This window comes from Panthera leo, chromosome C2 (genome assembly GCF_018350215.1).
Source record: "Panthera leo isolate Ple1 chromosome C2, P.leo_Ple1_pat1.1, whole genome shotgun sequence".
Taxonomy (NCBI): Eukaryota; Metazoa; Chordata; class Mammalia; order Carnivora; family Felidae; genus Panthera; species Panthera leo.
In genome coordinates, this window is record NC_056687.1 from 55,234,245 (window position 1) to 55,258,758 (window position 24,514).

General features: G+C 35.3%; 1 protein-coding gene across 11 annotated transcripts in view; it reads left to right on the forward strand.

The window, feature by feature from the left end:
• Positions 1-24,514, forward strand: part of DZIP3 (DAZ interacting zinc finger protein 3) — a 131,638-nt gene that overhangs the window by 19,747 nt on the left and 87,377 nt on the right. For all 11 annotated transcript variants that reach the window (XR_006207127.1, XM_042955181.1, XM_042955179.1 and 8 more), the window contains 9 exons: positions 582-737; positions 5,652-5,768; positions 8,545-8,625; positions 9,133-9,257; positions 12,218-12,332; positions 17,572-17,691; positions 19,086-19,187; positions 20,964-21,056; positions 21,831-21,883. Coding sequence is in view for 10 of the 11 variants with exons in the window: in XM_042955181.1 (XP_042811115.1) it covers positions 582-737; positions 5,652-5,768; positions 8,545-8,625; positions 9,133-9,257; positions 12,218-12,332; positions 17,572-17,691; positions 19,086-19,187; positions 20,964-21,056; positions 21,831-21,883 (962 nt within the window). In the remaining variant the exon portion in view is untranslated. The remainder of the gene's footprint in view (positions 1-581; positions 738-5,651; positions 5,769-8,544; positions 8,626-9,132; positions 9,258-12,217; positions 12,333-17,571; positions 17,692-19,085; positions 19,188-20,963; positions 21,057-21,830; positions 21,884-24,514) is intronic.

A 24,514-nucleotide genomic window follows, 5' to 3' on the forward strand; every position in this document is an offset into this window, starting at 1 on the left:
AAGATTTGAAGGAAGGCCATCATCCAGGCACATCTCCCTTTCTATCGCCCGCTCATTCCTCACAACTAATGTTAATAAATAATCCAGCAGGACTTGACTGTATAGCTATTGATTAACCATTAATTATGGCTTCATTAAGTTTGTAAGAATGAGTTCCTGTAGACCCAAGATTATTATGACTTACTCAGTTCTGACCAAATTAAGAGTCATTCTATTTTACTACTTTGTTTATAAGTATGATGTTTTCTAATTCACTACTCTATAAAAAATGGTATAAGTTTCACATCTTAAAATATCTACTTTCATTTATAACTTTCAAATGAATTTATGATGAATGTATTAAATTAATGTATTAAATGAATATATTAAAGCTTCCTTAGTTTTGGTCTTAGATTTCCTGTTATGTTTTAAGTTCCTTGAAAGCAGAGAGAATGTCTTATTCTTACTTGGATTTTCTATAGGTCTGTCACAGTGATCTACATATAGTATGTAAAGGCACTTTTTAAAAATATTTGGTCTTAATATTAGAGTAATATGAACATGTATAATTGTGGAAAGTTTTAATTAATAATGTCTTCTAGGATAAACAGGAAAAGGACACACCTACCGATCTTGTCTCTGTTAACCTACTAGTAGAGATGAAGAAGTTATTGAATGCAATTAATACTCTACCAAAAGGTGTGGTCCCTCACATTAAGAAGTTCTTACAAGAAAATTTTTCCTTCCAAATCATGCAGGTAAGATTATAATTTGTTCTTTGAGACAGAAGTGCAACTCTTTGTATAGGACTCTCCAGGGAAAACATACTATTTTCCTTTACTCTCACACTGCTACTACCCTCACAGCACTTTTGACACTAGATGTGTGGATTTATTCACACACCAATTCTCCTATACTAACTAGTCATCCTACAAGTCAATTCAATTCTAACACTATCTACCTAGAGTTAGTATCAGATCCCACAAGTTAAGGGCTCAGTCCCAGTCCCACAAATTTGCCCCAATTCAGACACCAGTCACAAGTCCTAGGTTGTCTCTAATACTTCTGACCAACTGGCTATAGATTGGGGCTCCCATGACCCCTTTTGGGTCCCACAATTTGCTAGTATAGCTAGCAAACACTTAATGTTTATCAATTTATTATATAATAAAGGCTATGATAAAGGATTTAGATGAGCCAAATGAAGAGATATATACGGCAAGGTCTGGAAGGGTTCCAAGTAGAGGAGCATCTACCTCTGTGGAGTTGGGATGTGCCACTGCTCCCCTGGCATGTGGATGTGTTCGCCAAGCTGGAAGTTCTTTGAACTGTATACTTCCAGGATTTTTTATGGAGGCTTTATCATATCATATCATATCATCATTGATAATTACTAATTCAGTGCCCAGCCCCTCTCCCTCTGGGAATGGGGGATAGGGCTAAAAGCTTCAAGCTTCTAATCATGGCTTGGTGTTTCTGGTGACCAGCCCTATCCAGGAGCCTGCTGAGTGTCATCTCATTAGAACAAAAGATACGCCTATCACCTAGGAAATTCCCAGGGCTTTAGGAGCTCTGTGTCAGGACCCAGAGTCAAAGACCAGAAATTATCAGGAACTAGGAGCAGAAATCATGTATGTATTTCTTATTACTTCACAGTGACTCTTTTCCTCCCTCCTTTCTTTCTCACAATAGTGTAGCTAAAGTCTTGAAATCTTCATCTTACTTTTTGCGAAGGGCCTTGACTTACAGACTTTTATTAATGAAATAAGTTAGTTGGTGCTAGCCTTTCAAGAATAATGGTGGGAATATGGGTTAGTAGCCAGTAAGCCATTGACTGTGAGGTCTAGTGTTTATTTTTATTCTACCAGTAACCCATAACATGCCACCCTGGGACAGGGAATTGCTTTCAGTTTTCCTAATTTGTAGAACGTTAACAACTTTTTCAAGAATGTAAGATGAAGAAAAATAATGTCCTAAACTTTTTTATTTATGAATAAAATAAATACTATAGAGAATATACTGTAGATTTTCATTTTGGAAATAGTTTTTTTAGATAATTTGTGAAACTTTCAGCATAAGATGGATATCAGTTCCTAAATGAATGGAGTTTTTCAAAGTTAAAGAAAATGTTCTACTCATTTCTTTGTAGCTTTTAATTGGGGCAATTCCATGGTTGCCTTTTCTGTGGAAGAATACATTATTAATTATTTCCATGAAACAAATCAATACTGTTATGATTAACAATTCAAACAAGCTCTACAAATATCCAAAGACTACATACAATTATAACCTTAACTGAGATAATTTTCCAGTATGAATTCTGGTTTGAAACTGATGGAATTATGCCACTATTTTCCTCTTATCTGTTGGAAATCACCCAGAAACAACAATCAGTAGCTTTTCTATATGCAAACAACAGCCAATTAGAAGATATAGATGAAAGAGTACTTATTTATAATAGCAATAAAAAAGGGAAAATACCTAGGAAAACACTCAAGAAATATATAAGATATAAACTAGTATTTCTCAAAATTTTTCCTATACCACCTACATGAGACTATCTGAACCCCATACTAAAGTCCTAAAGAATCAAAATCTCTGGGGGTAGGTCTGGGAATCTGCATTTTAGCAAGTATCTACACGTTGATTTTTTTCACATTAAGTTTAGAAATCAATACTTTATATTAAAACTAAATAGAGATTTATAAAATTCTAATAAAGGTAAGAAAAAAAGACCAAATGAAAAGCAATACATGTAAGAAGACACAATGTGATAAAGCTGTCTGTATCTCACATAATTCCAATAAAAATGACCAAGTATGTTGTTTTTGGTTTTGTTATTACTGAAAGCTAATTCTAAAGTTCAGATGGGAAATAAAAGAAAAAATAGCCAAGAAAATTAGAAAAGTGTAGGGGAGACAGGCTGGGAATTTGCCCACTTAGATATTGAAACTTAATGTGAAGCTCTCATAAGTATAAGATTGTATTACTTGCTCCTGATTCAGTTGGCAAGTCTAGAAAATAGAAGCAAATTCCAGAGTAGACTCAAATACATACAGAACTGTTACATATGAGAAGGTGAGTAAATTGATAATATTGAATGGAAACTGGACAAATTAATAATCCCAGTAGATTTTAACATGACTCTCTTAATAACTGATAGAACATGGACACAAAATAGGTAGAATGATAGCAAAGTTGATCTAATTGACGCACACACACACACACACACACACACAAAACATGAAACACGATACCCAACAGTGGCAGAATATACATACTTTTTAAGTGCATTTACAAAAATTGACCATGTGTTAGTCACAAAGCAAGTCTCATCAAAGAATCACAATATATAGAGCATATTCTCAAACTACTGTACAATTCATTTATAAATCAATACAGAAAGATTAACTAAAAAATCATTGTTCTTAAGAGTAACCCATGGGTCAGAAATCACAATGGAAATTAGGTAAATTTTTGAACTGAATAAAAAATGTATATCAAAACTTGTGTTATAAGTAAAATATGTGTTTCAAGGAATATTTATAATTTGAAATACATGTATTAGACAATGAAGCAAGGTTGAATATCAGTCATCTAAACATAAAATTCAGGAGATTAATGGAAGAACGGTAAATTAAAAACAAAGTCAAAAGAAGGAAGTAATAAAGATATCTAAGTTTATTGAAATAGAATAAAAAAGAAAGTCAATAAAGCCAAAACTTGTTTTTTTTAAAGATCAGTAAAATTGATAGCCCCCTGCTAAAAATCTTAAGAAAAGGGCAAAAATAACTTAAATCATGAATGAACATGAAAACATCAAAATTAATTCCACAGTCATCTAAAGGATGATAGAGAATTCTGCTACCTGCAGTGGCTGCTAGAGTTGATTTAGAGCAACCTTGCTTTGAGAAGTACTAGAAGAACTGGACAAAATCTTCCCTTAGTAATGCTTCTTTGTGCTTTTCTGGCAGATCACTTCATTCAACTAGGGATTGAGATGTTTCCAAGCTTCTGTTCTGTGAAGAAGGGTCTATTTATGTTTTCCCTTTTGTAGTAGATACTGTGAGTGTCCTGCACATAACTCCTGGCCCCTTGGACTCTTATTTCAGTATGCTCTGGACAATCCCCAGTTTTCCATGTGTCTATGCCTCAAGGCTTTTTTTTTTTCCCTGAAACTACAGAAGGCTGTACTCATGGCAGTTCAGAAATCCCAAGGAATTAATATTCTCATGTCACCCCATCACCACTCAATAAGCCTTGGGAGTTCTGCAAATATTCCAGTTTTCTCTCCCCTTGAGTTGAATAATACTGCAGCTTGTATTTTTCACTGGTTTACAGAGTCTCTCTGTTCTATTAACCCCAGCTGCCCACTGTGGGTAACTAACTTAATAACTTACCCATTAATTTAAAGCTTGTTTTTCCTTCCCTGAATCACATCTCTATTCTCCACCATTGTTCTCTGAACCTCCCAAATAAACTACTTGCAAACTGGAACCAAAACAGACACTCTTACTTTAAGGGTATATTTCTTCAGGGTCTGCACCAAAGGATGATGTGTTTACCAGGGTCCCTCATCCTTGATAGGTCATACACTCTGTTTTTTCCCCCAGCTTTGTAAGTTGGCTAAAAGCTACGCCTAACATCTTAGCCACAACTGAAAATGTCAATTGCCTTAAGGAGAAAAGTGGCTCCAAAAGTCAGTCTCATGTCTGAATGTTGGCTCCAGAGATTTTCAATGCCTTCGTAGCTTTCTGTTGCTTTCAAAAAATGGCTTTTACATTTTGTCCAGCTTTTTTAGTTCTAAAGGAGGTGGAACTTCAGTGTTAGGTTTTATATGCCTACTCAAATTCAAGAGCTACTGTTGAGTGACTGGTTGGATATATGAGTCTGGAATTAAGGGGATGGTTCTGAGCTGGAAATATAAGCTTGCAAACTGTCAGTACGTAGACACTACTTAAAAACATGACAGTGGGTTACTTTAGGGAATGTATGTGATGATGGGGAAGACGTTCATTAAATTGAGTGCTAGAGAGACGGAAATAAAGTCTCTAGTTATCTAGGAGAAAAACAGAGCAGTATCGTATACTAGAAACCAAGTTAAGAAAGTGTAGGTTAAACTTTCCACACAGATAATATATCATTAAACAGATAATGGAATTTAAGCCAAGCACTTGTAGGTACAAGGCTTGGGAAATGGATGCAAAGATAACACACAGTCCTCCTTTTCATTTCATCCATGGCAGTAACAAACTGTGATATAAGTCGTATATTAGCTTGGTTCCAATCAGATCGTAGCTTAAGATGCCTTGCCCTCATGTTGGTATTAATGCCAAGCATTCCTGCTTCCTGCAGGGTCAGGGCTGGAAGGAAGATTTTAGCTATGCTTAGAGGATAGAAGGTATGAGAATAAACTGGGATTACTAATAGAAGTGGTTGTGGCCAACCCCTCAGCAGGCTTAGGAATGCTTTTTAAGTGTTTTGAGGAAATAGTTACAGAGAACATTTGTCAGACTGAAAAATAAACAAGAAAACAATTGTATCTCGCTGGTGTGGATTTTTTCTTTAAATCCTCTCCAGATTTTCTACAACAAGCATGTATTATTTGTATAATAAAAATAAGTGTAGATATTTGCTTTAACTTAAATTTTGGACCAAATTATTTTCCACAGAGAGAAGTTGCAGCTAACAGTCAGAATGGGGAGGAAATTGTTCCTGTTTTAACTTTACGTTTCTTGATAACACAACTGGAAGCAGCACTTAGGAATGTTCAGGCTACTAATTATACTGTAAGTGTTTTCTTTTGAAAGTTTGAAATAATGGGTTTGGACAACATTTCTCAATGAGAGGGTAGCCAATGCATGCTTGTTTTAAGGTGTAGACCAGTTTGTATTTTCCTTTTACCTCTAGAGAAAAAGTATGCATAAATTTATTTCCTTCCTGTGTCTTGTACTTTTTGATGACTGCATGTCCATAATAAGCCTAATCTAGTCCCTTCCTTACTATAAAATTGTTTATCTTCAATAAAGAGAAACTCAATAAATAGTAAAATTGGACTTTCCCAATTGAAATAGTTATAAACTTGAGAAACTACTACTTGCTTTCCTCCTAGTTATTAATCAGCTCCTCTTCTGATAACTATATTTGTAAAAATTGGAACTTCTGTCATCTGTTATTGAGTACTCATGAGAGATAAAATTAACAAGATATATTTGTATGTTAGAAATAAATAGAAAATCTGAGGAAGAATAAACCTGGCATCAAAAATCAGAACCAATATGGGGCGCCTGGGTGGCTCACTCTGTTAAGTGTCCAACTTTAGTGCAGGTCATGATCTCGCCGTCTGTGAGTTCAGGCCCTGCGTCAGGCTCTGTGCTGACAGCTCAGAGCCTGGAGCCTGTTTCAGATTCTGTGTCTCCCTCTCTGCCCATGCCCTGCTCACACTCTCTCTCTCTGTCTCTGAAAAATGAATAAACCTTAAAAAAAAAATCAGAACCAATAGTATAAGAAAGTAAAAGGAAAAGTCAGTTGCTTGAATAATTTGGATCAGTAAACTAAATTTTGTACACATGTAGAAGATGGATTAGAGTTACTGTCAAGAAAGGACCACCCAGGTACCAACCAAGGTACCCAAAGACACCAAATCCCATATTATAAAGATGTGGAGAAATCATCTTTATTTAGGACTCTCGGGATGGGGGTTCTAAGTGGTGATATATACCACCCTAAAGGAATTGTACATGGAGTCAAAAGAGCCAACAAAAGGGAGTATGTATTAACAAGTATTCAGCAAGAACTTCTGGGATGCTGAAGATGTGCTGTTTCTCCCACTGACCAGGTTGCCAGGAAGTGAAATAAATGAGCATTAACAGATGCTGATTGCTTAGCCTACTGTACTTAGGCATTATTTCAATGATGAGTCTTATGTTAAGAAATGGAAGAGATCCCTCTCCTGGTAGCATTGTTGAGCAGAATTGGAATCATCATGATCAGAGCAGCCTACTGCTGTATCCTATAGCTCTCACTGTTCCTCAAGGCCACCAAGGCCACCAAGGATAGGTGGAACAATTTGGTAGGAGGTGGCAGTGGGGTGAGGGCAGGGGACAGTTGCCAATAATATCTCTATATCCATTGAGTTCCAGTACTTAGAATAATCCCTGCTAATAGTGGGGGGGATGGTAGGAAGGGAAGGGCAGAGTCATGTAGGTCAGAAACCTACCACTTACATCTGTAAATTCCTGAGTTCTTTACCTTTTATTTATGATTATAGCATTACCACAATTCCACATCTTATCCTGTTCTCAAAATGTTCTTTTTAGACTTGTGTGAGCCAAAGGCTCTGTTGTATTTATTTGTGAAACCAATTTTTTTAAAGTTATAAAATAATAGCTTACACTTATTTAGTGTTTGCTATATGACAGACACTGTTCTAAGCACTTTTTGTAAGGATTAGCTCATTTGCTCTTCATAACCACCATCCCTCCACCATTATTCCCATTTTATAGATTAGAAACTGAAGCAAAGAGGTTAAACAACTTGCTTAATTCAGCAGGTAGTAAGTAGTAGAGTCAGGATACAAATCCATGTAGTCTTGGCTTTAGAGTCCATTCTCTGAACTGCATTTTACCTCCTCTGCAGAAATGGAAATTTTAAGATGGAAACCGGTATGTGAACACAAACTCACTTGGTCCATTGAGCGCAAACATGCACGTCTATTTGCCCTGAGATTAATTTGAAGCCAAACTTCTAACACTAGCCAATTACCTCATAAATGTGTACTGTTGGCCATGAGAAGTATGCTAAGTAAGAGAATACAGTTAGATCAGTAAAGAAAAAGACTTCTGTCCTGCAGATGCTTATCATCCCTATGTACCTGCAAAAGATCTTGTTTATGGGACAGTCTTGTAAAAAGCTAATGTGACAAAAGACAGGGTTATGATCTTAAGTCAATAGAGAGCTTACGAACAGAATGTACAATATTGTTCTCCATGGACAATGTTTAAACTTTTTATTTGAGGTAACTTTAGATGCACAGAAGTTGCAAAAATATAGCTGTACAATACAGAAGTGCAGAAAGGTTTTTGAATACCTTTCATTCAGTTTTCCCCAATAGTTAGATGTTACATAACAGTATATATTATCAAAACCAGGAAGTTGGCGTTGGTACAGTGGGTGTTGTGTCCGGAGTCTCTAAGACCACCCTCCTGTTTTGAAGGACTTCAGGGACTCAGAATGTAGTTGTACTCACTGCTACATCTGTATGGAGATCCTTAGCCATTTGTAGCATGTGGGGGCAGGAGGGGGAAGGAGACAATAAATCCTGATGGCTTTCATTTTCTTTAATCACACTCTAGTGTTTTATTTTGAGATTATCAATTATCCTCTTTCTTCTTCAGGGTTGAATTATCAAATACATCTAATGTATTTACTATTTCTCTTATTAGATGATCGATAATATGATAATTTTTACTCTTTTTAATAACTACTGAGTAGCCTAGGATATTTAATTAAACTTACTATACTAAAAACTATTTTCGTCTAAAGAGCCAATTTTTTTCTTTTTAGGCACATCAGATTAATATTGGTTATTATCTGACATTATTATTTTTGTATGGAGTAGCACTCACTGAAAGAGGAAAGAAAGAGGTATGTAGTATGTATTATTGCCCATTGTAAGTGTTTTCACATACGATGACTTGATTTTAACAAAATGTTGATTTTAGAAATTCTCTAACTCTTAAAAACTGAGAACAAACTGAGGGTTGATGGCGGGGGGGGGGGGGGGGGAGGGAGGGAAGGGTAGGTGATGGGCATTGAAGAGGGCATCTTTTGGGATGAGCACTGGGTGTTGTATGGAAACCAATTTGACAATAAATTTCATATATTAAAAAAAAAGAAATTCTCTAAATGTTCATTTTGAAATGTTGGCTAGGGAAGATCTTAAGTTCTTTTGTGAATAGGTATTTTAATAACTGAGTATATTATCTATATGATCACATACACAGATGCTAGGATTAGAGATGTGAATAAATGACTGCATGACTGGATCAATATTAAAGCTGCCCTAATTTCTCCAGTTTGGAAAATAATTCTTGTAATAGAAAAAAAAAAATGCTTTTTACATCAGCCAAACCTAGTTTTATGTTACTACAGGATTATACAGAAGCAGAGAATAAATTTCTAGTGATGAAGATGGTGATCCAAGAAAATGAAATTTGTGAAAACTTTATGTCTTTAGTTTATTTTGGACGTGGTTTGCTTCGATGTGCCCAGAAGAGGTAAGGGTTTTAATAAATGGGTAAATCTTGTCTTTCAACTTTTAGCATTGTGACATGGATAGTTTTTGCACTATACTAGGTATGATGACATTTGTGCTCTTCTGGGTCTTCTTCACCTGTTCCTATAGAAATAATTTCTTTAATGTATTTGAGAATATTAAATATCAAATCTAACAGATCATGGCAGTAAAAGTCAGTGTAGCAAAGACATTAGGGACCATAGGCTTTGGAATCTGACAGACCTGGGTTTAAATCCATTTTGTACTATGTATCTAATCAATGACTCTAAGGAATGTAGTGTTGCTCAGCCTTATCTTTTTTTTTTTTTTTTCCAGCCTTATGTTTTTTATCTATAAAATGGAACTAATAATAGTGCCAACCTTATAGGGATGTTGCAAATGATTAAGTGCTCGGGCATCTGGGTGGCTCAGTCGGTTAAGCGTTAGATTCTTGATTTCAGATCAGGTTATGATTTCACAGTTTGTGAGATCAAGCCCTGCATTGGGCTCCATGGTAACAGCATGGAGCCTGCTTGGGATTCTCTCTCTCACTTTCTCTCTCTCTCTCTCACTCTCTCTCTTTCTCTCTCTCTCTCTTTCAAAATAAATAAATAAACTTTAAAAAAAATTAGTGCTAAGAACACAAAAATGGTAGGCTTAATAAATAAATGCTGGTTGTAGTTATTAATACTATCACCAGTTGAATAGGTGTTTAAGGTATAAATGAGCTTTTAAAGCATTGAAAGAGTCCAGATGCTATGTTTGGGGAACATTGGCGATTATATGTTTAGTGAAATTGTACGGGGGAACTGATATGGATTGTTTCCTTATTTGTACCCTTAGCCATTTGTAGCATAATTCATTAATTTTATTTGCTAAGAACGTATCATATTCTAGAGACTGTGCTAGCATCTCTAGATAGCATTGGGGATACAATGATGTGCAAAACAGTTCCTATCTTCATGTAACTGACACTATAGTGAATCTTGTAGACCTTAATCAAATAATCAGTTATACAACTAATTAATTTGGAAATATAATAAAGAGCTATGAAGGAAAATACAGTGAATAATTAAAGTTTTTACTGGGCCCCCAGTCTAGTTATGGGAATGAGAAGTCTTCTTGAGGAAATAATGTTTGAGATTTGAAAGATGAATTAGGCAGTTTAAATCCTTATGCAGTATTACTGCTATGTCCAACCATGGGATTCCCAGAAGAGTCATCTCTATGGTAGTTACCTGATTCTTTTGTAAGGTTTATCGTCTATCCTCTGGCATGTTTGTTTTTCACTGGGGTACCCAGAAGACTTCCTGCTTCCCATTTACTAACATGATGTCATCAATATAGTGGACTGGTGTGATGTTTTGCAGAATTTTAGGATGATCAAAATCTCTTTATATTGTAGAGAGAATTCTCATAGCTGTGAGACAAGACAGAGAATGTGTATTGCTGTCCTTTCCCCAGATGTGTGAACTATTCTTTAGTCTCTTTACTGATGGGTGTTGGAGAGAATCTGTTTTCCATATCACAGATAACTAGAAACCCCAGTCACATGACAGCATCATTGACTTTCATCCCTGGCCTATAGAAAACAACCACCACTGAACTGCCTGAAAACACTGCTTTAATAGTTAGAGTGTCCTCTGGGCCTTTCCAGGGAACTGTGTTTAGTGGTGGCTTCTCTGGTCTTAGGTAGTAAGTCCATTATAATATCCTTACCTCCTTGAACTTTCTTTAATACTCTGCCTTCAAATTTCCTGCATTTCCACCTTAATTACTATAGGTCAATGTTGGATCCAAGCTTCAAGTAGCCTTCTCAGCAGCATGGTGTCTCAGGTGTCCTAGCTAGGAAAGTAAATCTTGAATTGTGGAAGAGTCCTCCCATATCAACATACACTTCTCTATCCAGTTGTATATTTGTCTATTGGGTCAACACTCTTAAGATCCACTCCCACATATGTTTCTGCCAGTACATACTGGTCAAGTTCTGCAATTCTTAGGGTGAATAAGCTTTTTCTTTCAGGGCAGGAACTCTGTTTTCTTACATGGGCTCTGTTTATACCTGACCCTAGAGTTATTGCTCTATGGGCAGTAAGCACAGATGGGAGAGGATCTTGAGAAGGAAGGGCATCATCTTTTGAGATATGAACCTCAGATGATACTTGGTCAGTAAAGGGATTCTGATACTCCTTGTCAGCCAGAGGGTTGAAGGCAATTTAAGGGTTTTACTTAAATGTCTCCATTTCAGACCTCAGGGTCTACTTTTTCCCGATCAGAGCCCTGATTTTAGCATAATCCACTGAGGCAGTGTTTTTAGTTTTTGCTGCTGTTTTAACCTTATGATTAAATACTGGGCCTCATTTTCAGCACAGTTTGCCCTTATTAGAGTTGGTAAGGGTTCTTTAAATGTTACCGTAGAGGCCTTTTAGCTTTCACAGGGTGTCCTGAATTGGTAATAGTCCTGTCAAGGAGGTACATTTGGTCTCTTTTGCAGTTTGTTTCACCTTGTGACTAAATCTGGCCTGATTTTCAGCACATATTATCTTTATGGCTGCAGGAGAGAGTCTCTTTAAATGCTGCCATAGAGTCCTCTGTCTTTCACAGTGTGCCCTGAGTCAATAGTTGGCTGACCTGTGACTGTCATTCTCTTTCTTCAAGGCTTCCAAGACAGTAGACAAAAGCCAACCAACTCTACAATCCCTTTAATTACCAAGGCCCCCATACTGTTCAAGCTTGAGCTACTACATAATCTATTGCCTCCCCTTCCACCTGTATTTCATCCCAATCTACCACAGGTGAGAGTCCTAGTATTTGTATTTCTATAGCATGCCAGAGGTTATCATCACCCTACTTACCACCAAAAAAAAAAAAAAAAAAAAAAAAGAGTTGCTCATTGTCTTATTGGTAAACTATCTAAAGTCCCATTCAAACTAACCTTATTTTAAAATAAATGCCTTACAGATATAATGGAGGACTGCTAGAATTTCATAAAAGCTTACAAGAAATAGGAGATACAAATGATCATTGGTTTGACATAGATCCTGCGGAAGATGAAGATTTACCTACAACTTTTAAAGTAAGAAATTAAGAACAGCATTTCATCTGTGACTAATCAGAATCCTCTTCGATGAAGTGTGGTCTGTGCTAATTTTGTAGTATTCTATAGCAGCATGTTCTTTTATTGGAAATTAGCTTTTTGTATAAGAAACAACATTAATCCCATTACTTTGTGCAGAATGTATGATTCAACACGTAGAAGTGAGGTAGCTGTGTTAGCAAATAACAAGATTTGTTATTTAGAAACAAGAAGATTAAAAGCTATGCAGGTCCGGTACTTCATGCGGCTATAGCTAAATGTGGTAGTTAATTAACTTACTTTTTTTTCTAATTATACTTACCGTTATTTTGTTGTTGATTTAAATTTAAAAAGTACTAAGAAAACTTAAAAAAATTATTTCAGAAAATTTGAAAAATGTTTAAGTACTGAAAGATAAAATTTATCCATATTTCCTCAAAAGGAGAAACTAATACTAGTATTTTTATTTATGTTTTTCCAGACACACATGTATAAACACTTGTACCCTTTATTTTTAGTAAATTGGTATGTTATATACATTGATATATAGTTTAGAAATATATACTCTGAGTTTCCCAGTAATTAGATTATTCTACAGTATGATTTGTTTTCATGGTTCATCATAAAATCATGCTTTAATTTGCATAACCAGTTTCCTGCTGTTGAATATTCAGTTTATCCTAAACATTCCAGTTTTTCATTATTATGTAAAGTCATCTTTGTGCATCTCCCACATAATTCCCATAGGACACATTTCTGAAGGTGGAATTGTGAAGTAAGTCTTTAAAACACTTGTAAACATGTTGGTATTTGTCTTCATATATCCTCTTAGAAAGTTTGTACCAGTTTGTATTCTTAAGGCAAAGTATGAGGGTTACCATTTCCTCATACTTTCTGGGTATTCTTTACTTTTGGGGTAACTTTCATCCATCTTTTAAGTCATATTACAGTCACTTTTTAATTTGTTTAATATGAAAATAGCTACACTGAGTTTCTTTTGGTTAGTGTTTGAATGACATACGTCTTTTCAGACTTTTACTTTAAACCTTTCGGGATCTTTATGTTTGGGCTGACTTTAAAGCCAAATGCATTCCTCAAAGCAGATGTTTGTAAAGATACAAAATGCAACTTTCTAGTAAGCTGTAATAGGTCAAATTGTATATAGCTAATAATAGAGCCTCGAGATGTATGGGACAAAAGCTAATATAACTAGAAGGAGAGATAGAAAACTCTCCACTCTCAGAGTACTATTTTAATGTAGCTCTCACAGTAATCAATAGAATAAGCAGTTTTTGGCATTTATCAGGATAATCACATGACCTTAAACCTAGACTTAGTAATGATTTTATATATTATTTTTAACATTGAACTTCGCTGCTTGCCTAAAGCAGGCCCTACTTGGTCTTACTTTTCTCTTTTTCCTCCTCCTTTTAAAATATTTTTTGTTATTCAAACTTTTTTTAGTGAATTTTTTTATTTCATGCAAAATAATACATACATGTAGTTTGTCAAATATTAGAAGACTTAAACATTAACAGTCTGTGGTACATCAGCTTTAATTGTAGTTCCTAACTAGAGAAACCTTCTCCCAACTCTCTAGACATTTTTCTTTGATATTTACCTATATTTTTTGAAAAGATGTGCTGCTTTTTAAATATTTCTCCATGGTAGATATTATCTTTGACTACCCATGATGGCAGATGAGGAGGGTTTATTAGCTCTTATACCTCCCCTTTACACATACATTTCCCTTTCCCCAACCTACCAATAGTCAGTCATATGTTTTTATTAAATGTGCCTTAGGTTTTTCTTTTATTCCTTGGAATATCCTTCACTTCTATGTAGAATCGTCTGTTTCTTTGATCTCAAGCTTTCTTTTTAGGTTTACTCCCTTGTTTTGGTGGTACAGCTCCTTCAGCAGCTTCCTAGAAAAGGGTACTTGATTGGGAGGTAAATTTTTTGAGATCTTTCAAGTCTTCGAAATAATTTCTTTTTTGTACACTTTATTTGTATCTTGCCTGGGCATCCAATTGTAGGGTGCAAATTATTTTCCTTTATATTTTCAGTGTGTTTCTGTTACCTTCTTTGCTTCCAATAGTACTTTTCAGAAATCTGATGCTCTGGTTCTCAATCTTTTGCTGGTAACCTGTTTTGTTCTTTTCTTTCTGGGAATTTTTAGGATATTCTGTGTTCTCTAGTGTTCTGAGATTATATTTTGAAAATGTTCTGGTACATTCTAAAAATTTACTTATTTGATAATTTCTTCATTTCCATTTTTTCTTTCTGAAATGTTTATTATTCAGATACTTGACATCCTGAACTGAATCTCTGATTTTATTATTTTTTTCCTTATTTCTTACATTTTATTTTTTTGTACTATTTTCTAGGATATTTTCCTCAGCTTTAGCTTTCTGTGTAGGGCTGATATTCAGCCAGTGCACACTAGTGCTATTATATTAGTTATTATAATGTTAAAATATTTATATACAGCTTCCAAAAATATTTGCTGCCATGAGTTTTTTGGGCACCCAGCCACCATTCCAGCTGCTTTGGACTTTCTACCAGCCCTCACTCCCTTACTTTTTTAAAATCCAATAAAGGTTTAATGTCTGACAGAACAGAATGCTTCAATGACCCTGTTCTGGCTGTAGGCCAGTATGTTCTTAATTTGTTAAGATTGATGCCTGGCAACCCACTGAAAATCTTGCTTCTCAGACATTATGATTAGTTTATTTTTAGGGCAATTAGAGGGCGACCTGTACCCCTTTATCCTGGGTGAGTTCCACCAGAGGCCTTCCCTGCCCCAGTTGTTCCTGTCCTCATATATCCCTTTAGATAAACTCATCCTGGTGGGGCAATATAGCACCCTTAGAGATGCTGGCACCCTAGCCAGGGTGGTGTCCTTTGAAATGCTTGTTATTTTTTAACATTACCATTGTTCCTATCCTTCTATTGAAATTTTAATTTCAATGACTATTTCAGCTATTATCTACTAAGAGTTTTTGTTGTTACGTATTATGTTCTTTGGTTTTTTTTAAATGACCATCTGTTCTTGTTTCATAAATGCATAATATAACAGAGGTAAATGTCAGCCACATCATGGAAGGCCTTAATAAGCCAAGTATGGGGTTCAGACCCTATCTTGAGTTTAATGTGAAACCCCTGAAGACTTTTAAACAGTAGAATGATATAATCAAATTATAATAAAATGAGAAAATGGAGAACATGCACATATACACTTGTATACTGTATGTATCTGTATTTATACGTATATATGCGTATGTATATGTGGTCTCTCTGGGAGGTGATACTCAAGTTGGAACCAGCAGATTGAGACTAGAACTAGCTCTGTGAAGACTGGGGGAAGAACAATTCTAGGTAAATGGAATATAGTGTGGCTTTCACAAGCAAGTCTGAGGAACTGAAAAAGATAAAACTGTGTAAATTTTATAATGAGCAAGGCTGGAGATGAATTTCAAGAGATGGCTAGATATACTGGGTTCAGCAGCACGTTCTGCAGAACCTTGCAGTCCTTGGTAAGGGTTCCCCACTTTGTTTTAGGTACAGTGGGAAGCCATTGATGAGTTTTAAGCAAGTAACTGACATCTTTTGCTTCTGTGTAGAGAGTACCTTGGAGCAGAGTAGGTGGGGAAGAGGGGGGCAGTTAGGCAGCTGTTACAGTTAATAATCTAGGTAACAGCTGCCTAACTGTTAGGCAGCTCCAGTGGTAAAAATGGAGATAGAAATGGAAAAATTTGCAATGTATCTTGGAAGAAGACTCAGCAGTTACTTGTTGATATATTACATGCAAAAGGTGATGGAATCTATTATGCAGTGGCTGAGTTCAAGATTTCTGGCTTGAAGCTGAACAGATAGAGGTAGATGACATTGATGTGAGTCCTATGAGGGCTAAGTCTTAGCCTGCTAAGTTTACTACTGTTACCATTAACATACATAACTTCCATAGCAAGCTGGCTTAAAACAGGCATTTTGTAAATATGTTGAATGAATGAATGCCTAAGATGGGAGGCAAGACATAAGGAATAAAGAATAAGGAACAAAAGGATTAAAAAGGGAAAAAAACCTAATAAAATAGTTACAAATTGTAGTTAGTGTTCTAAAGAAGGCAAGGGGCTGGCGTAGAGAAGATGGAAAACACAGAGATACACACCCCTGTAGCTAGCTGCGTATATCCGTATGTATATATGCCTATAGGCATGTGTGGCATATATTTGGTGGGAGTATCAGTAGATCAATATTGAAGTACTAAGTTTAAGATCTGTGAAACTGCAGTAGTTATATATTTTCTGTGAGTCCTTTGTTGCTGCTGTTGTTGTTTTTAGCATTTCCACTTGGCCATTGGCTATGCTGACAGGATATACTACCCTCATACTGAAAGGTCCTTAAACGCCTCTCATTTCTTTCTCTCTCTTCTTGATACTAAAATGTTTTAGTTAATTTGGTCAAAATATCTTTATTCTTCAATATCAGCCATCAATTTAAAATTCTGAATGGCATCAAAAGAATGTTATGGTGACTAGATTTATCAAATAGTCTATGGAAGCTTATTAGTCATGTTGTATACTCTCAGTATATTAGAAATACTGCTATTTGAAATCTCGTAATACTGTCTCTCTAAGGGATAAGGATTAAGGACCTGGTCAAAGGACCTGTTTAACATAGACCTGGTAATGTGTTTCATCTACATTTAATCAGCATTTTTAAAATAGGAAATTTCATTCCAAGTTGTAACTCAACATTGGAAGCATATTTCTGTACGCTACTTCTGCCCATAATGGCCCCGAGTGGCATATTACACCACTCCAGGAGTCCCACTGCCAATATGGTGTTCTGGAGACCAGTTCTAGCAGACCCTCCTGGGCTCCCAGTGATTTGTTGTCTCTCTGTATGTATATCAGAGCAAGTAATTTTTAACAGGAACATGCTGGGTGTTGTGCCATGAGTTAGGATGGTGAACAGAGGTATAGACTCAAATAAAGACTTTTTCCTTTCTCCATGTTTATGTTCAGTAAAAAACCCAGTATTTCTAATTTAGGGCCTTCTCATGTATTGTTTACTTTGAATGAGGGAAATATGTTCTATACTGTTTTTTAAGAAAACATACAATGCCTTCAAAAAGGGAGATAATAAAACGGACATATTATTTAAGGTAAAATATTGGAAGTGTTGCAGTCTTGTTACTAATAATTCATAAAATTAAAAAAACCTTTTAATCTAGGATCTTCTTAATGATTTTATCAAGACAACTGAAAGTAATATAATGAAGCAGACCATTTGCAGTTATCTAGATTGTGAGCGATCTTGTGAAGCTGACATTTTAAAGAACACCAATTACAAGGTAATATAATTATTAACTGATTTTAAATTAATATAATTAAAAATTAAACTTTGATAAAAATTATTTTTATCATGCATCAAAATATTGTTTAAAAAGAGTACTTAGTTTAATTACAGTAGTAATTCATGCAGTTAAGAAGTTGAGTATCTCTGAGTACTTAGATTCATAGTGAGCAGGAATTATTTAAATCCTGTGAGTCAATAAAAAAATAATCGATTTTGCTAAGGATTTTGTAATATTCAAATGCCTGTAATCATACATGAAAAATATGTGAAATATTCTTTATAGTTAGAAATGTTATAGGTTGAAAATACTAGCATTTTACTAAGGAGAAAGGTTGTTACTCCTCAAGAATTATGTTACTAAGTGAGCGATCATTATCTGTTGTATGGGTCTTGGTCAAACAAAATGAAACCAACCTGGATTTGAAGAAATTTAACAAAGTACTTCAAGTCTAGTTCTCTCTGGATATATCAGAATGAGGCTGTGGGAAATCACAAGATAGGATAAGATGTGACCGTCAGTGCCAATCTGACACCACGTCTGTCATATAGTGGAATTCCAGTTGCAAGGCATGATGTATACAGCGAGTGATGGGGGAGAAATCCAAGATCTATTCATTAGAGTAATAGAAGTTTTGGGAAGTGGACCTGGGGAAGTGGAGTGCTCAACGTGGGGCAAGTTGGTCTTGGTTTAGGTGATATGGTGATAAAAATCTAAGGTTTGCCAGGGAGGCTTCCAGGGTTCCAATCACATGGACAGCATGTAGCAGCAGAACCTCCTGGCCAAAAAATTTATGCCATTCATGCAGTTTACCTATTTAAAGGATGCAGGGCTGTAGTTCCCAGGGAGCTCACACTGGGGAGGACAAGAAATTTAAACACTGGGATAATGCAGTAGCTATCACTAAGAGAACAAATCAGGTCTGGTGATTATTAGCAGAGATGCAGGAGAAAATGGTATGAAATTGGGGCTGGAGGAAAAGAGAAATGTAAAAATGGAGGTGAAGAAGAGGGGCAGAGAGCACGTTCCTCTGAAAAGATCACACATCAAATTTCGGATATTTTGTTGTATGCGGTATATGGAAGATGATTACATTGACTTCAAATTGACTGACTTTTCTTTCTATCCTAATGCACTGTCTTTAGTGATGGGAAAATGGACCTATGAAAAATGACCTATAAAGTTCTTTGATGACCAGTGATCTGTTGATAAATTTTGAATGCCATGTAAAATTCATTTAGTTATAGAATAGTTTGGAAAGTGACTTAAGGTATTCATGTATAAATAAATAAATGAATGAATGAAATGAATGAATGAGACTTATGGTAGTATTTTCTATATCTGTATGAACTACTATTTTCATGTCAACTGCTTACTTTTATCTTTTCCAGGGATTTTTTCAGTTAATGTGCAGTAAAAGCTGCTGTGTTTATTTCCATAAAATTTGTTGGAAAAAGTTCAAAAATTTAAAATATCCAGGTGAAAATGACCAGGTATTTGTTTTTCCTTCAAAGCTTCACAGCATTTCTTCCTTTATCCATTTCTCTTCATTTCTTCCTGTTCATATCCTTTTCTCCTTTTTCTTTCCCCTCTATTTTTCTTTGCCTGTTGTCTCGTGCTTTTCTCCTCATTATTCTTTGTTCATTATCACCATTTATTAAACACATCTTTGTTGGGGATACTCTGCTAATTGCTTTGTTTAGTGATTTTTATCAGTTTGTTTCCTTCCTTTTAGAAGTTTACAGTCCTAAAAATAGAAATATTGTTGCGTGTATTCACATAAAGAACATAGATTCAAAGGATATATATATTTGGTAAACCAAAAAAAAGGAAAGGGTACATACAATTTTAAGGATAGTTTCTATTTTAAGGAGCGGGGGACAATAATAAATGTTATAGCCTTCAATTTTTTATTTATTTGTTTATTTGTTTATTTATAGAGAGCGCAAGTGGGGGAAGGGGGCAGAGGGAGAGAGAAAAGAGAATCTCAAACAGGCTCCATGGTCAGCACAGAGCCTGATGTGGGCTTGATCCCATGATCTGAGCCGAAATCAAGAGTTGGATGCTCAACCAACTGAGCACCCCTATCTGTATTATTTGTTTTTACCTAAGGTAATATAATTAAATTAAATTCTTAAGAAAGTAGAATTCCAAAGCTCAGTTCTATATTGGTTACTCTTTAGTGAGCTAATGGCCATAGGTTGGGTCTGTACTGTTTCATTCTAGAGTGTCTATATTGTGCAAACAGCAGAAAACCCCTTATAAAGGAATTGTGGTATAGTACAAAGAATATTGTATATAGTGTTGAGTGATCTGGGTTCATGTGCAGATTGAGCCACCACTATTTTTTTTTTTTCATTAGGCTGGTGATTTAACGACTCTCAGACCCAGTTTTCTAAACCATTTGAAGTGAGAATAGTAATACCTACCTCTTAAGATTGTTGTGAGGATTGACAGATAAAAAAATATGAACTTGCATCGTACACTAAACATTATTGTATGAAGTTTTATGCTTATTTATTTATTTATTTATTTAAAGCAACATGTGAATAATTTTCACCTTCTTTGATTGTTAGGGCAATCAATATAGCTCAACTTCAAGAAGGAGAAGTAAAAGAACACTAAGTAACTTAACCAAGGGAAATAGTAAGGTCAGAGCCAGAGAAAGGACTCAACATTTTTATTCCTTTCCCTGGAATCCTCATATATCTGATAAAAATTCAGTATTCCTTTTTATACTTGTTTAATCAGTACATTTTACTTGAAGTTGCTTTCCCTGCGGGGCAGCAAATACGTTTTAGGCTGTAATATAGCTGCTTGAAGATTTTGAAGTAGAAATGATGAGAGAGAAAAGTGTGATCATGCATTTTAAATAGGAAATCAATTAATACACAAATTGGACTATCTTTATTTTTTTAAAGTTTTTATTTATTTGAGAGAGAGAGACAGTGTGAGTGGGAGAGGGGCAGAGATGGAGAGGGAATCCCACCCTGCACCGTCAGCATGGAACCTGATGTGGGGTTCGAACCCATGAACCATGAGATAAAGCCCTGAGCAGATACCAAAAGCCAGATGCCAACCTACTAAGCCACCCACGTGCCCTATGGACTCTCTTTAAACAGCTAACTCTCCAGTGTTTGTTCACATCTTTTATCATCTAGCAACATCTGCATTGAACTTTAATCAATTTTGTACATTAGTGATTTTTTAAATTTTTATTTGTATTTTTTCTGTTAATAATTTATTGTTTTTTCTATTGATAACTTTAGAGTTTTAGTGGGAGAAAATGTTTGAAGGAAGGATGTACAGGTGATATGGTAAGGATGCTGCAATGTGATGTACCTGGAATTGTTAAAATTTTGGTAAGTATCTTTTTTCTTATTTTTCTTCCCTTCACTGATATTTTTTACTGCAAACAGACTTGGGAATCATAATAGTATTCTAGTCATATTTTTTCTTTTGATGATGACAAGCTCCCTGACCTTTCTATTGCTTTGATTTCTCCAAAGCAATAGATTTGGACCTTAAGAACAACAAAAATATTTAAAAATAAAGATGCACACAGGGGGAGGGAGGGAGAGAAACAAAGCAGGCAATGACTGTACCAAGAGGGAAAGTCTGTCATAAATCAAAGATGATAATCTAATTCTGTGCCACCTAAGATTGAAATAATTTTAGACTTTCTGAACTTTTTTTAGTTTGTAAACATTTTCCCATGAAAATATCTGTAGAACATCACATATTGTTCCTATTACATACAACATAGTCAAATTGTATCTACTTAATTTTTTCTAGTTATGGAAGTGTCTTGTCACATCTTCAGTTTATAAGCTAATGGACCAAACTAATAAATATGTATTATTTCTTTTTTTGCATATATATTTTTTTGTGTTTTAGATTTGGCATTTAAATCCTATACTGATATAAAGTTGGACTGCTTTTTAAGATCCACTCGTTTGTTGTTTGATTAGGATTGTGTATGGTTCACCTTGTTACTTCTGTTTTACTTGTTTTAAAGTCTGTTTAGCTTCATTCTCATTGTCTTTTTTCAAATGGTAAGGCTAAGAAGTAACATTAAAGAATTTTGAAAATTGAACTACTTTAGGGCTATTTTTTTCTTTTTCCATCACTTGCAGTTTGAAGTTGTGAGAAAGGATGAATATATAACCATTGAAAATTTAGGAGCAAGGTAAGCTTGAAATAAACTCTTCTTTTTCCTGAGCATGTACATATTTTTCAGTTGCTGCTTTTTTTCTTTTTCTGTCAATTGTTGGAGCTCCATTAAGTTTGTGTATTAATTTCTTTTTTGGAGCTCTATTGAGTTTAAAAGAGTATTAGTTGTATGAAAAAAATTGAATTTGATTGACGTTTGTCTTCTCCTCTCTCCCTATGCTGTAGACAATTAAATTCTAAAGCAAGTAAGGGTTAATTATGTGAATGCTTTTCCTGTAGGTATAAAGATAATCTTTTCCTGAAAACAAAACATATTTTTCTTAAAGTCATTTAAATTAAGTTGTTATGATGTAAAAACTTTATCCTAGCTTTCAAAACTTATCCAGGCCTCCAAGCTTGATGGAATGATTAGAATCATCTTATTTCTTGGATGAGAAAACTGTAATGCAGAGGAAGATCTAGTGTTAGTTGGGAACTCATAGAGGTAGAGAGCATTATTGCTATTAAAATTAGAAATTTCAATAGGAAAAGTTCTCCTAATTCATTGATTCTGTTTTCTTCTGTTGAAAGTGTAAACGTCTACCATTTTTCAGACTACCAGGAATATGGCATTGATATCTAAGGCATCAGTTTTCCTTTATAAGATAATGAAACCCAAGTCTTTATCTCTGGCATAGGTTCCACTCCTAAAATTTAGATCTATCCACCGGCATACTAAATAGTTCCACTTTTAGTTTTATTTTTTAAATTTTTTTTTAAAGTTTATTTTGAGAGAAAGAGAGGAGAGAGAGAGTCCCAAGCAGGCTCCACACTGCCAGCGTGAATGAAACCTGATGCGGGACTCAAACTCACAAACTGTGAGATCATGACCTGAACCAAAATCAAGAATCAGATTAAGCCACCCAGGCACCCTTAAAAAGCTCCACTTTTATTTCCAGAAATAACTGTAGTTCAGCATGTCCATAACTGGACTTAGAATCTTCCTTCCCAGCACTGCTGTGTAATTTTTAAGTCCAGTCAATTCAGCTTCTTAAAAATATTGTAAATGCCTCCTTACTTCCACTCCTACATTTGCACTAAACTAAATCACATTATTATTTCTCACTTGGAATTCTGAAACGGCTTCTAAACTGGTCTTTTTGTCCCTAGCCTTACCTTCCTTCAGTCGGTTGTTTACATAGCCATCAAGAATACTTATCAAAAATGAAAATTGAACTGTATCACTTCTCTGTTTAAAAATCTTTCAGAGGCTTCTCATTGCTCTTAATTTAGTTCGGACTTCTTAGGTTGACTTTTCAGACACTCTGTCCCTGCTGCACTCACTAGTGTCATCTCTTGTCATTCTTTTCTTAGTGTATATGCACCAAGTATACCGAGCTTCTTTTAGTTCTTGAGTATACCATCTATTTTACCTTCAGGCCTTGCTTGGAATACTCTACTCCTTTGGTTTTGCCTGGTTAAAAGTTTTGGAAAGACATTAGACATTAGGTGTTTCTATCACGTGTTCCCTTTACTTCTATCAAAAAATTTAATATTGACCCTTGAACAGCATAGGGGCTAGAAGTACCAACCCCACCCCCACCATCCGCCAAAAATTTTCATGTAACTTTTGACTCCCCCAAAACTTAACAGGCTACTAATAGCCTGTTTTTGACTGGAAGACTTACTGATAGCTTAAATAGGCAATTAACACATATTTTGTATATGTTTTATATACTGAATTGACTGGATTTAAAAAAAGTTACAGAGAAGTATATTGAAATTTCTAAGCTAGAGAAAAGAAAATGTTATTAAGAAAATCGTAAGAAAGAGAAAATACATTTACAGTACTGCATTGTATGAAAAAGATCCATGTAGAAGTTTAAACCCATGTTCAATTCAAAGGTCAACTCTATGTACTAAGTTTTATTATACTTTCTTGTCTGTCTTCTCCATTTGACTATAACCTCACTGAAGGCAAGAACTTTATCTTGCTTACTAGCATATTTCTAGTGCATAGCGTAATGGCACATGGGTACCTGACATATAGCTGGTACCCAATGAATACATGACAGATGTAGAGGTTCCGAATTCCGTTATTCTGCAATAGGTAATGTACTTTTGTTTTGACAGTCAATTAACTTGTATATGGACTGTGAACTCTTTTTTGGGGGAGGCAGGTAGTGGCCCCAGTCTCCATTCAGTTCTTTTGCCTTCACCTGAGCTGCTTTGAGTCTGTTCCAAACATGTGGTTCAGCAGTCAGAGGTGTGGGTAGAAATATTTGGGGATCTCTTTCTCTTCTGGGATTCCCCCACTCTCTTCAATAGCCATGGTTCCCTGGCTTCAATTTTCTGGTTCCTACAGCCTAGGAGACTTGTTTTCTGCCAGGGTATAGTTAGCCCCAGGTTAAAAGCTCTAGGATTGGTGAATTTACTAACATTTCACCCAGCCCTTACCTCCTCTCCTCTGAGCACGTACCCTCTCAGCAGAATTGGTCTTTTACTTCTACTATCCAGTGCCACAGGGAGTACTTTTTGTAATTTGCCCAGGTTTTTTTATCTGTTATCTGTGGGAGAATCCTCTGGTAACTCGATCACAATACCAAAATTGGAAGAGCTACTTTATGGAGTTTTACGAATGAATAACAGAATCATTCTTTTTTAAACT